The sequence below is a fragment of the Leuciscus leuciscus genome, assembly GCF_965113295.1.
Source record: "Leuciscus leuciscus genome assembly, chromosome: 15".
In the NCBI taxonomy this organism is placed as follows: Eukaryota; Metazoa; Chordata; class Actinopteri; order Cypriniformes; family Leuciscidae; genus Leuciscus; species Leuciscus leuciscus.
In genome coordinates this window covers 19536705-19551241 of record NC_138739.1, presented here as the reverse complement: position 1 = coordinate 19551241, position 14537 = coordinate 19536705, and the positions used below count along the sequence as shown (strand labels likewise).

At 36.1% G+C, this 14537-nt stretch overlaps 2 protein-coding genes across 2 annotated transcripts in view; one reads left to right on the top strand and one right to left on the bottom strand.

Moving 5' to 3' along the window:
- LOC309474918 (uncharacterized protein) overlaps positions 1 to 13794 on the top strand; it is a gene marked incomplete at its 5' end in the record, with an annotated part of 216662 nt that extends 202868 nt beyond the window's left edge. The window contains one exon of the mRNA XM_082137537.1: positions 13496 to 13794. The remainder of the gene's footprint in view (positions 1 to 13495) is intronic.
- Positions 2228 to 7192, bottom strand: LOC309475677 (uncharacterized protein). Its single transcript, XM_082138601.1, has 3 exons — positions 6907 to 7192; positions 5510 to 5632; positions 2228 to 2405 (listed from the first exon to the last, which is right to left on the bottom strand). Exons 1-3 carry the CDS (start codon positions 7187 to 7189, stop codon positions 2335 to 2337), a joined length of 477 nt encoding a protein of 158 aa, XP_081994727.1. The 5' UTR covers positions 7190 to 7192; the 3' UTR covers positions 2228 to 2334.
- Positions 13795 to 14537: the final 743 nt, after the last annotated feature.

Genomic DNA, 14537 nt, shown 5'->3' with positions numbered 1-14537 from the left:
CAAAATAAAACATGTTAGAAACATGTTTATCACATAGGCTACTGCCTTTTCACTGTATTATTTTAAAGATTGGAAACACAATGAATGGACTGTAAAACTAAACATTTATTATTATACTAAAACATTATTTTCTGGAACAGATCATTTAATTTCGAAGTAAGTTGATATACATTTTTGACGTAAACTCTTGCCTAGGTTTTAAAGGGTGCAAAGTAAATGTTTATAATGTGTTAATCAAAACATAACGTATTAAACATACTGGAGATATGCATCAAGTTTTTAGTTTTGTCGACTGAATAAGCCTAGTAAGGTTTCAGTAGTTCTCAGCTCACACACAGGCATACGGTTCTCGAGTCAAGAACTGGTTGTTGCAGCAGTTCTCGGATCACCAGTACAGAACCGAGAACTGTTTCATGAGAGAACTGCGCATGCGTGATAACAACACCGTCTCTGAACCGAACTTTCTTTTGGCCAACTGATGCTGTGTTTATATCTATGTGCTGTGCTGATACATGAGCACGGGTGAACCAGGACTTGAATGAGGGGCCGAATTCGGCGAAATGTAAGTTTATTTAATTACAAATAAAATAAAAATGAAGTTTATTCACTTCAAGACATGTAAAACATCCGCGTTTGCGCATCGCCTTAGGCCTACTACAGGGTTCATTCTCAAAACGTAAATGTAAGAAACCTATCAAAGATGATTATGACGATGAGTACTATTATTTAACTGAAGTTATGATTACAAATGCCTTTATTTGAATGTATATTTATCCGCCGGGATGATAGAATTGACGTCATTACGTGATGACGTTAAAGAACTGGTGAACCGGTTTTTTTAACCGGTTCATTGAAACGAACTGTCCAAAAGAACCGGTTCGCGGAAAAGAACCGGACTTCCCATCACTATTTGGCGTTGCGCGTTCATGTGTTTTGGGGGCGTGGCTTTGGAAGGAGCTCAGAAGGGAGGGGGTGGAGTGAATGGAAATAATGAGCTGTGTTTATTGCAGATTAAAAGGTCTACAGTCACTCGATTTTTAAATTTTCTTTTTCAGAGTACTTACATTTTAATTATGTATTGGTATATAAAGACAGTTTAAACAAATTTGGAATGTTTTTTTTTTTAGAAAAATGATTACCTACCCTACCTTTAATACCCATATATGTTTAACAAGGGATAGGCATTGTCGGTCCTGTCGTGCCGCTGTCCTGCCGTTTAGTTCCAACCCTGATCAAACACACCTGAACCAGCTAACCAATGTCTTCAGGATTACTAGAAACAGGCAGGTGAGTTTTTTTTAAGGGCTGGAGCGAAACCCATAATATCTAATTTGCCGCAAATTTATGTCATTTATTCATTTTGAGCTCCTGAAGTTTTTGCATCTGAAACATCAGGGTTTTTTTTCTCCTTTTGTGTTCCTTACAGAAATCTGAAATGACGGAGGTGGTTTATACATGTTTCACCGCAGATCAATGATCAAACTCTCTGTGATTCTGTTTCTTTACAAATTATGTGCTAATCATCGTATTGACATTTGTTGGGTGTACAACAGAGTAAATCGCTATAAAATGAAAAAAAAAAGGCATTTCAAATAAAGAGTTTTAACTCACTATAAATCAGTATGTGTCTGAGTCATATACTGAATTCTTTAAATCTATTATTATACTATTTTGAACACAAACATGCAACACAATTATGGCAAAACAAGCATTTATTTTCATAATACTCATCCACAATGAGAACTGAAAAAACTGTTCAGACAGTAAGATCATTTGTAACTTTAGTATAAACACAGAATATCAGAGCGACACTCTGAGCTTTTATCACTTCAGTCCTCATGAAATCAGTCACTTTACATTTAAGATATTCCCATCTTATTAGGAGACAGAGACGGATTTACTTGAGAAAAAAACAAATAGCACGGTGTCTATATTCTTACAAGATTTTTAAGAAGGCAATCATTTAAAATATTTAAGCATACATTGAATAAAAAAATTAAATAAAAGTAACAGTGCAACAGCATCAATTAAAAAATAAGCTATCAAGAAAAAAAGCATATATATACATCAAGTTCAGTTTGAGTATTTCTGATATAATCTGTACAAATGTAAAAATAATCAAGCCTTCTTACAAAGTGTAACAAACTAAATCACCATAAAGCAGTCAAGCTGACTTTTAATACAAGAAAAAATATTACAGTGTTACATTAACTTCATAATGAACAAAATAATGTTTCTGTTTATGCCAAATCAATCAAAACTCTTCATGTATTCATTTCACATCTCAAAAGCACAAATGTGGTTTGACTTCAAACACTGTTAATGTGTATATTGTTAAAGTATATCATCACTTTTTGCAGTCTCATCTTTCAAAGGATCGTTTGTTCCGTTATTTTCCGCATCATCTGTGAGAAAACAAAGAAAGAACCACGAAGTTAAAAAGTGAAATGAACAGTCTTATGTCTGCATATAACACTGACACAGCATTGCAATTCAATTTACTGTATTAACAGTGTTTATTAAATTAACTAATGAAGCCATATTAAAGGTACAATATGCAAGAATTTTGCATTAAAATATCCCATAATCTCAAGGCCAGTGTTATATATTTTGTTAAGTTGATTACTTACAATATCCCAAATGTTTCCAACTATTTTTAAATCGTGAGAAAATTGCGATTTTAACCAAGGAAACGGGGCGTTAGAGCAGGGGGGAGCTGGGAGTCGCCAGTCAATTGCGTCATATCCGCGTTACCCTCGGTTTCCGCTCGTACTGCGCGAAGTCCTGGACAAATGCGGAAGTTGTAGTTGTAGCGTCTATCAAGCAACACACGTAGCTTGTTTCTTGCAGTCGTTATGGAACATAATTATTCTTTACCGATTGCAGCTGGTTCTGTCGACAAAGTAACGTTATGCTTAATTTTATATTTCCTAATGTAGCATTCGGTATGTAAGGGAAGTATTATTGCTTTAGATTTCTGTTTAGTTTATTGACATTGTTTATCACGTCTGGTGTTTATGGCCATGTAAATAAATATAGCATGTGTTATACATAAATATTAATCAGTATTTTGGCAAATGATGTGGGTATGTTCGAATGTACTTTTACAACAATTGTTTAGAACACGTAAAACTGCGCAGCGTTATCATCACAACAATGAATTCAACAAATACAGTAACATCTATGATAACCAATGTAGTATTAAACCTTACTTTTCTTGTGGTTAATTCATTTTAATGAAATAAAAGTGTGATGAGGTTTAAGAGTCAGGAAGGAAGAAGACAGGGATCGGCGTGACTGGGACTCGTACTTTATTAAAATAAAGCAAAACAAACAAAAGTCGTGCACAACGCGCATTCACTGTGACAACCGCGACGGCACAAAACAGTTCAAAAATGAGAGCTCGGATCCACCGGTTTTCTTTCTCTGCGTCCAATTTTCTCTCCAGTCTCTCTCTCGTTATAAGCCAGCGCGGCTTATAAGCGGTCTCTCCACGCGGATCACTGCAATAAAACACAGGTGTTCGTCATTTGCACTTGACCTACTTGCTCGTCTCTTCTCTCTCCCATTACAGACCGCGCTGAACCCCCCCGCCACAAAAAGCATGTCATTATAAAAAAAGAACTTAGCCTCATCCATGAACATGATTTTAGATTCCCGTCTGACTGATTTACATCCACGGTGGAGTTTAAAACGACAGTTCCCATCATTCCACGCTCCTTCACATCGTCATCAAGCTACGCCGTTGTTGTTGTTTGGAATGTAGCGCCCTCCAGAGGCCAAAAATTCTTGCATATTGTAGCTTTAACATAAAGATTAAATGCTCAGTGTTATCAACAGAGTCAGGGCTCCTGCTGTATTAATTAAACTGTTTGTTTAAACAATTAATCTTTTCATTCATTGTTAAATTTACACGCTTAACTGATCAGGAGTGGCACTGAAAAATTATCAATACATTGATTAAAAAAATGTAAAAAAAAAATTTTTTATGTAGGCTACATTTAATGAATACATCCACTAATAATAGATTCCTTCATTTTATTTTAAAGTGTCACTCCGAGTTTATTATGTTTCAAACAGTGAAGAATCTACTCAAAAGGGAAAATTAATATATTATACAAAATATTTAAATACAATAATTAAATCTGTGAAAACTAAACAAATCTTTCTTTTAAATGGCAAGTTAGTATATAATATACAGTGTTATATACAGAATAAGATTGCTCACTTGTGCATCTTTTTTTTCCCTTGAATATATTACAAGGTTAATATCTAAATGAAGGTCAGTGTGTCACACAGGGAAAAGTATTTGTAAGAATTATCTGTAGTGAAGCCAAGAAAATCTGACAAAATTGTAAAGTTAAATTAAAAAGAGATCAAGGTCATCTTTATCTTTATATTCGTATTAATGGTGTTAATGTTGTAATGATGTCAGAATGAACAAGAATTAATCCATATCACACATCTTACAGTGTTTGTCCATCCTGAGCAGTATTTTGATTCCCTTGCTGGAAACAAACACATATTTTCATCTTTTGTAAAACTATAATTTTCACTGGCATACAAGAATACAAAGAACAATCTGACCGACATGTAAAGCAGCCGATCACAGTTCTTCTAGTCTATAGTTGCTACTATATACTCAGATTCACAAATCTTAGATTTGTTGTGAAAACTACCTTTAAAAAAATTTAGCAGATCATTATTTTACACTCAAAAGCACTTCCTGTATCAATCTGGTATCTCGTAAACAGATTTTTAGAAGGCGAATAAAGCCAGCCAATCAGATCAGATTGTATTGGATGGAGAAAGAGTTGCTAAATAATCTTATCAGACCAAACATTTACATGATCTAATTTTAAACATTTATTGTTCAGTGTGTTGTGTGCAGTTTTGTGTTTGCAGTATGATCTTGCAGAAGTACCATGTTGCTTTTAATTAATTATACAGTAATTGTATTATTTTATTATTAATTGTTATTGTTCTTAGTTAAATACCTAAGCTTATTTTACATTTACATTTATTCATTTAGCTGATGCTTTTATCCAAAGCGACTTAACAATTGCTATATATGTCAGAGGTCGCACGCCTCTGGAGCAACTAGGGGTTAAGTGTCTTGCTCAGGGACACATTGGTGTCTCACAGTGGATTCGAACCCGGGTCTCTCACACCAAAGGCATGTGTCTTATCCATTGCGCCTGCGCCACCACCACCCATTTTATGTTAAGTTGTAAGAAATACGTGACCTCTCTATCTCAGGATCTGTCCAGGATATGATGCCCTATTTGCTCTTCAGTCTAAAGTTAAACAGTTTCTATGTAATGTGTTTAATATATATTTAAAATATTTAATATATCCATTATAGATTAATGAGGGCACATCATACACAGACACAAAAATGGTGCAATTGTTGCAAATGGTGCAATCTGCCCTTCATCTGTTATTGTTTAACAGTATTCAGACTTCTCAGGTTTATTTCCAAATTATGTGAACTGTGGGTGATACTTACCCTTAGGTCTTTTTAGTTTAGAGATCTCCCAGCAAAGGTAAATCACACCAGCAACTGCAGCAGCAGCAAACACCAGCAGCAGAACAGCAACAACAATCCCTGTTACAGCACCTGGAGACAGACCTGAATATGTAATGATAAAGACACACTCTATAACACACACTATAAACATCAGCACTATATATCCTGAGTGAAGATCTGATACTGTAATGATAAAGACAGACATTAGTGTGAATGTGTCTGATCTATAACACACACTATAAACATCAGCACTATATAACCTGAGTGAAGATCTGATACTGTAATGATAAAGACAGACATTAGTGTGAATGTGTCTGATCTATAACACACACTATAATCATCAGCACTATATATCCTGCTTTTATATGATCTGATACTTTAAATCCCGCTTGACAATTGTGCTGGCTACTGTATACAGGCAACCAGGGCACAATACAAACCATCAAATAATTTGCTGATTTTCTATCAGAGTTAGTACTGGCTGCAGATAAAGTCCTAATTGTTGGTGATTTTAATATCCATGTAGATAATGAAAAAGACGCATTGGGATTTGCATTTAGAGACATTTCCTAACTCTATTGGAGTTAGACAACACGTGTCAGTACCTACTCATTGTCATAATCATACAATTGAAAATCATCATGAAAATCTAATATTATCACATGGAATCAATGTTGGTGCCGTTGAAATTCTGCAGCAGAGTGATGACAGAGTTGAAAACCCCTGATCTAGACCGTCAAAAACATTATTAATACTGATAGCATGCCAGTTGGATTGGACTCTGTAACTGCATTGATGTATTCATTATTTAGTGTTACTTTCCATGTACATTTATTCTAGTGAAGTAGTTCACTTCACTCTTATTTGTTGTTTAGACTATTAAACAACTTAAAATGAAAGAAAATATTTAAGTAAAGTTGAAGTCCCCTGTCATTTATTGCACCCTAGTACCTCTGCTCTCTTTAATAAGTCTACCACAGAAACCGAAAATTCTCGGGACAGCAGCATTTGTCCAAATTTCAATCTTAACCATTGTATTTCATCAGAAACGATCTGAAAACAGGGCTTTAAGTGTAAAATACCGAACTTGTCCTTTAAAGTTGTGACAATAACTTTAGATTCCTCTTTGCTGCAACTCTCTGAAGCATCAATGTTATAGTTCAGTCAATAGATAATATTTCCTTTACACATATTTCATTTTTTACACATTATTCTCTTAACTTGCACTCATAGGTGCATTTTTAATTTACAAAAGCAACAACAGGTTTTGAAGAATAAACCTCTGATTATTCCACATCATCTAAACTGTTCTCAGAAAATTAATCTAGATTTTAATCCAGTTATCAGATTCAGATTGTAAGACTTGAGTTACTCACCGGTGACAGTAACACTGAATATGTCATGTGTCTGAGCTGTGGTCCAGATCTGTAGTTTATAGAGTCCAGTATGGTCAGATCTGGTGTTTGTGATGGTCAGAGATCCAGTCTGATGATCCAGCTTCAGTCTGCTATTGAATCCCACATTATCACCCTCAGATGTAGAGAGGCGTCCAGCTGCTTTTTTAATTTGAGCTATGGTTTTATCACCAAACCACCACTGAGCTGAAGCATCTTCTGGTATTTCAGTAAGAGGTTTTAGAGTGACAGAATCTCCCTCCATCACTGACACGCTCTGTGCGTCTCATATTGACGCTAAAGGGTGCCATGTGCGTTCGATGTAGACGAAATGTCAAAAGCGTCAGTATATGACGACTTGGGATGAGAATGCGCTGCACTGTCACATCAACTTTCTCCACACCAAAAACACCTGGTGGGGGAAAAAATAAAAAGATGATCAATCCTGCCATTTAGTTACATTGACGCTAGTGCATTAAAGAGGAGGGGCTCCCCTGTTCCAAGATGGCGGCTCTGTTGACGCATTCGTTCCAATGAACTGCCGTATACAAGGCGACATCTAGTGTATCTATGGTTTGAGATGAGCAAAATCTGCGCAGAACCGATCACCGGTGATCACCGCGAGATGCATGCCTGTTAGAAATGTGTCCGAGTGCGGCCAGCCTCGCTCTGATGTCATGCTGACGTATGTAAAAAAAAAAAAATTGCGAGCGCCAGGCGCGTGTCGGATTCTGCAGTCGCGCGCAGTTGCTCTCCACCGACTGCGCTGATCAAAAGCATGATGGGAAACGACTTGCTGACGACACAGCTTAATGCTCATTGGTTTAAACAACCGTGATGTATTGTTCTCTTTTTAAATGTTTGATTTTAAAACTCTGATATCATATGTTTTATGTGTATACGTATGTTATGTGTGAATAAACTCTCTGACAGTGCGAACACTTCTGAAAAGGTAAAATAATTGACTTACCACAACGGTGGAAGGAAGAGAAGATGATCAAACCTCTCGTTGGTTTTAAAATCCCAATACTTTGCTGGAAAGACGTTGCTCGCCTGTGTTGCTCGGAGGGATCACGGAGGGTTATCACCAACTGTAATGCCCGGCTGGATCGGCCCAAAGGAGGCATCCGATCAGCGGGTGAAGGCCTCTGCGCGTTACCGTCTTTCCACATGGCAAAGTAATTTGATTAAATGAAATACATTTCTCATATGTATTAACTCGTTATTTCATCTGACTCCATAAATAAAAAAGGTTTTAATGATATCTCTACATCATTAAGTGTGTGCGAATGTTTGACTATTCTTTTTAATTCTTTACTGAAAATAATGTCAATTAGAGTCGATTAGAATAAAATGTTTACACTTTATTATGTCAGGTAAATGTATCACGCCAGTTGCATAATCAGTTCAAAGATAATATGTGACCTGATCCAGCAAAATGAGTCACAGTGACCCAAACTTCAAAATTGAGATTTTGGTATTAATGGAAAGAGGAGACCATAAGCTTTCAACTGATATCCTAGTCAAAGTCATACCTTGAATGGTTGTAAAGATATACACATTTGAATTATGGTCGTCTGCCCTCTTTTTCCAATTGAAAACCTGAGAAAATCGCTTTTAAAGTTTTTTGTCCGTTTTTTGTTGATATCTTTCAAAATCCATTGCATTTAAAGGGATGAACTATTTATTGTACAGCTTAATTTGACCAAAGACATTAATATATGCTATTATGCCAGGCTGAAGTTCAAATTATTTTTAAAAAATTATTTGAATAAATAATTTAAAAGGCACTTTTATATGGCAAGCCGTTTTAGCTTAAATTGTACCCAGCGTTACTCGTCGTAATTGCATTTTTACTAGTAAGAATTCAATTAGAGAGCTCTACAATTCAATTCTTACTAGTAGCAATTACAATTAGAGAGCTCTCCAATTCAATTATTACTAGTAAGAATTACAATTATAGAGCTCTCTAATTCAATTATTACTAGTAAGAATTACAATTACAGAGCTCTCTAATTCAATTCTTACTAGTAACAATTACAATTAGAGAGCTCTACAAATGAATTTTTACTAGTCGTAAGTCTCCATTGACTTCCATTCATTTTTAATTACGGAGCTCTACAAATGAATTGTTACTAGTAAGAATTACAATTAGAGAGCTCTACAATTGAATTGTTACTAGTAAGAATTACAATTAGAGAGCTCTACAATTGAATTGTTACTAGTAAGAATTACAATTAGAGAGCTCTCTAATTCAATTATTACTAGTAACAATTACAATTAGAGAGCTCTCTAATTAAATTCTTACTAGTAAGAATGCAATTACAGAGCTCTCTAATTGAATTTTTACTAGTAAAAATATGAATTAAAGATATGTATAATTGCAGAGCTCTGTAATTGAATTAAAGAGCTCTGCAATTACATTCTTACTAGTAACAACTGAATTAGAGAGCTCTCTAATTGGAATTGTTACTAGTAATAATTGGATTAGAGAGCTCTCTATTTAAATTGTTACTAGTAAGAATTGAATTAAAGAGCTCTGCAATTGCATTCTTACTAGTAACAATTCAATTGTAGAGCTCTCTAATTGTAATTCTTACTAGTAACAATTCCATTGTACAGCTCCGTAATTAAAAATGAATGGAAGTCAATGGAGATATATGTATGGCAAGCCGCATTTGTAGAGCTCTCTAATTGTAATTGTTACTAGTAAGAACTGAATTAGAGAGCTCTGTAATTGTAATTCTTACTAGTAATAATTGAATTAGAGAGCTCTGTAATTGTAATTCTTACTAGTAGTAATTGAATTGGAGAGCTCTCTAATTGTAATTGCTACTAGTAAGAATTGAATTGTAGAGCTCTCTAATTGAATTCTTACTAGTAAAAATGCAATTACGACGAGTAACGCTGGGTACAATTTAAGCTAAAACGGCTTGCCATACTTTTACAAACATTTACTAAAATCAGAAAGATTGAACAGAGGTGCTACAGTTTTGCTTGAGAGAGGGTGTGTGTGTGTGTGTGTGTGTGTGTGTGTGTGTGTGTGTGTGTGTGTGTGTGTGTGTGTGTGTGTGTGTGTGTGTGTGTGTGTGTGTGTGTGTGTGAGAGAGAGAGAGAGAGAGAGAGAGAGAGAGAGAGAGAGAGAGAGAGAGAGAGAGAGAGAGAGAGAGAGAGAGAGAGAGAGAGAGAGGCAGAGAGACAAGGAAACAGAGAACAAATAATGTTAGCCTATGCAATATCTTTGTGTAGGCTAGAATCTAGATGACAATAACAGTGTAACATATTCATAACGGAGATACCAACAGTTAAATATTGGGTTTAAATAAATCAAACACATTGTAATGGATTCTCCTTGCAGATAAATACACTCACAGAATAATTGCACTCACTCACATCCATACACGATAAATACCACAGGGCTGTCGCTGTCATCAGAGGATGACACGTCTCCAGATTCAAAACAATCACTGACTAGCCACTCTTGATGACCAGCAGCAGAGCTTAGGTTAGAAGCCTCCAGTGAGTTCAACGTTTTTGGCGACTTTTTGGCGACTTTGCTCTCTTTTGACAGCGACATTTCTCAAATTAATAATATTTAATCTTTCTGAGGAGATCTGCTAGCTTGTTTACACATAGCGCTACGAGTCTGAGGAGGATGGCTGGACCAATCGCGTGCCGGTCAGTCGAAACGGGGCTTCCCATTGACAAATGATCAGCGTTTGTGTACATTTCTAAGCTTTATGATTGGTTCTATACAACGTGTAACACCATATTTGGAAAGCAGAGACGTTTGAGGGGATTCCCGGGAAATGCTCAGAGGTGACGAGAGGAGTTGAGAAAAGCAATATTCATTTCCAGCGAATTTAGTAAAGCTTTGTAAACTTTAATAGTCATTTAAATACCTTTTCTCAATTATCTGGACTACGAAACTTTAGGAGATTATTTTTGAATGTCTGTTCTTTGAAATTTAGCAATAATAATAATAAATAAAAAAATCTATTATTTCTTTGTTTTTCCACATAAACGGCCCATATCTTAAAATGGAACGTTGCGACTTCCGACTCATTTCGCCAGATCGGGTCACATATATACAAACATCAAATGCTCTAGAATAAAGAGAGAAGATGTGTACACTTTGCATCACAGGCTAACCCAAGTTATATTATTGCATATATACTGCATATAAATACTTGGGCATCTGGTTGGACACTTCACTTTCTATCTCCATCCACATATCAAAGCTGCAATCTAAGGTCAAGGCCAAGCTTGATTTCCTTTACAGCAACCGCTCTTCCTTCACCACTTCTGCCAAACTTTCTCTTATTCAAATGACCATTCTACCCATGTTAGACTATGGAGACACTATACAGGGTTGCTTGCAATCAAATCTTGACATTCTTTACCATTCTGCTATCAGGTTTGCCACAAATGCTCCTTTCAATACACACCACTGCACTTTATATTCATCTGTCAACTGGCCCTCCCTTCACAATCGTCGCAAAATTCATTGGTTCACCTTCATTTACAAGACCCTTCTCGGCCGCTCACCTCCTTACTTGGGTCACCTGCTGCAGCCAAAGCCTGTCATATACAACACCCGGTCCTCGCTTCGTCTTCAATTATGTATTCCCAAAACCAACTCTTGCTTCTTTTTAATCTGCTGCCGCTCGCGACTGGAACGCTTTGCAAAATATTCTCGAACTGGATACACTAATTTCAATTTCATCTTTTAAAACTATTATATCATCCTTGTTCACGGACACATGCAGTTGCTTCTCTACATAATCATTTTGTGTTGTCGACTGTGTTGTGTTTTAAATAGTATTTTATGTAATTGCTAACCTGTATGTATTTATAATGTACTGTATTTATTTTAGCCCTATTTCCTTTTCCCTAAGTGGTTATTCCACTTGTCAGGCCGCCATTGTAAATAATAACTTGTTCTTAATGACTTAAAAACAAAGAAAACAAAAAAATTAAACTATATAGATTCTTGGGTGAATTTCCAGTGATCTCAGCATGAGAGAAGGAGTAAACGGGGAATGAGGGTTCAAGGGAAAAATATATAGATTATTGCTTAGGTGGAACTTGTGTCTCAAATGGTGCACAAGAGAGAAATTAAAATGTTAATTTGCCCTCTCTTCCAGTTCTTCCAGTTTTTCCAGTCTTACAACATCAACTTTACATTGAACACAGGCATGTTGCTGTTTATGTCACATCAAACAAAAGTCTTCACTTATTAGTTTTCCATCTCAAAAGCACAAATGGGTCGACTTCAAACACGGTTAATGTGTATTTCTGGTGTCAGATTCCTTATTCAATTTGTCTTCCATTCACCAGCAGGATCACTTGTCTCCTGTTGCACAGGATCATGTGTATCTGTGAGAGAAAAAAAGTTAAAATGAGAAAAAGAAACTTAAATCTGCATATAACATTGATGCAGCATTGTTCTTTAAATTACTGGATTAATGGTGTTTAATACATTTATAAAGCCTTAGTAACATAAACATTAAATACTGAGTGTTATCAGCAACCGACATAGCCAGGTTCCTGCTGTAACAATTACAACGTTTTTGTAAACTTAATTTACTTTAATTTATTTGACTAAATGTACCCTCTTATTTGACAGGAATGACTTTATAATGTAACATAACCATAAGCATTAGAAAATTAAATTAATAAGGTTAATATCTGAATGAAGGCTAGTGTGTCACAGAGTACAGTGAAGACTGAAAAAAACAGACATAAATTAGAGATCAAGACAAGTTTACTCTGTCTTTCTATTTGTATTAATGCTGTTTTTGAGATTGGGTTAATAATGTAATGTTGTCCGAATGAACTAGAGGAATGAATCCATATCTCACACATCTTACAGTTTTGTCCAGCAGCTTTTTCGCCGTGGTGGAAGCAAACACAGATTTTATTTTATTATCACAGGCAGACAAGAACCCACTTAAACAAGAAGAACCACCTGACTGACATGTAAAGTGACCAATAACAGTTTTTTGTTTTGTTTTATGTGCCATATAGAGGCAATTTTATACAACATTGTATACAACAATAAAGTAGAAAATTCAGTTGCATGTGTATATTTAGTCTTCAATGTGCTTTAAACAGAACTCAGATTTGATTTGAATCTAAATTATTTTTTTCCTTTGAAATAAAGGATTCATATTATTTTATGAAATAAATTTATTTTAAAATAAATAAATTGTTCCCTTATACATCTTAATATGATTTTTAATTTTGTTAGTTCTGATGACTGTTCTACATGAACATGAATCACATTCACAGAGACCATGTTAAAGTCATTGTCATGACACTCAGCATGTGCCTTGTTTTCTGTTGAAGTGCACTAGAATCAACAGACAACTTCACACTTTATTTGCAGTATAAATGTGCCTATAGATGGTTAAATCTGGTATGTTAGTGTGTCACAAGCACCAGGCAAACGGAGCGGAGCAGCATTCAGGTCTCACTGATCTGCATTCACTGGGGACAGCCAGGTAATGATCGTTTTTACCCATAAGCATCAGAGTTGTTTGTCACTGTTGTCAAATTAAACAATAAGTTAAAATATCTACATAGTGTCACAGTGTCTGGTTTGTGTTCCCTGGGTGTCCACTAGAGGTCCTCTTCCCCACGGTGTAATCCACATTATGAACTGCATTCCCCACAATCCTTGTCTGTACCAATCACTGTTCATTGCACTCAGCTGTTCCCTGTTATTCATTGTTAGTTCTTTGTTATATATGCCCTGCCTGTCTAGTGTTTGTTACGGATTCCTTGTCTATTATCACGCCACTTCTGTTCCCTGTGTTTCCTGTTTGTGTTCTTGTTTTTTGGATGGATTTATGATGACGACTAATTGCCTGGACTGAATTTATGCTTACGGAATTCCCAAATAAATAATTACTGCACTTGGATCTTCCCTTTTCCCGTTCCTTCGAGTGTGGATCGTGACACATAGAGCCAACCATAACTTAGACCATCCCTTAAGCTTAAAGGTTGGGTAGGTAAGAATTGTCTAAAGAACTTTTTTTCAAATTGGCTTAAACTGTCTTTATATACCAATACATAATTAAAATGTAAGTACTTTGAAAAAGAGAGTATAAAAATTGAGTGACTATAGTGTATTTAATCTTCAAAAAACACAGCTCATTAATTCCTACCGGGACGAAACAAGTGATTGGCTTGCGCGACTGTCACTCTCCGTCGCCATGACTACCGCCGCTATTACTGGCTCTGCCCACGTGCGCGCAGTCGCGCACCCGTTTTTAAGGCCAATTTATACTTCTGCGTCGGGTGTGCGTAGAAGGTACGGCATAGCATACGCATTGACGTGTACCATACGTCGTACCCTTCGCCGTACCCTGACGCGCACCTCCTCAAAAATGTAACTACGCGTCGCGGTGACGCGGACCGCAAGATCTGTGATTGGTCGGCTGGATAGCATCGCGTTTCCTCCTACGCATTTCCGGAATGATCTTCTGCACTCTGCAACGCCCGCCCGCCATTTTTAAATTCCGAAGATCAGTGAAGAGCCATGGAAATAGACCAAGTGACTGAGAGATTGCTTGAAGAAGTGCGGAAATACAGCCATCTGTATGACT

Excerpts from the sequence above, each read along its gene's own strand:
- LOC309475677 (XM_082138601.1), bottom strand. The coding sequence starts at position 7,189 with ATGGAGGGAGATTCTGTCACTCTAAAACCTCTTACTGAAATACCAGAA. Across the intron at positions 5,633-6,906 it reads ATTCAGTGTTACTGTCACCG|GTCTGTCTCCAGGTGCTGTA; the intron begins GTGAGTAACTCA and ends TTACATATTCAG. Across the intron at positions 2,406-5,509 it reads TAAACTAAAAAGACCTAAGG|ATGATGCGGAAAATAACGGA; the intron begins GTAAGTATCACC and ends GTTTTCTCACAG.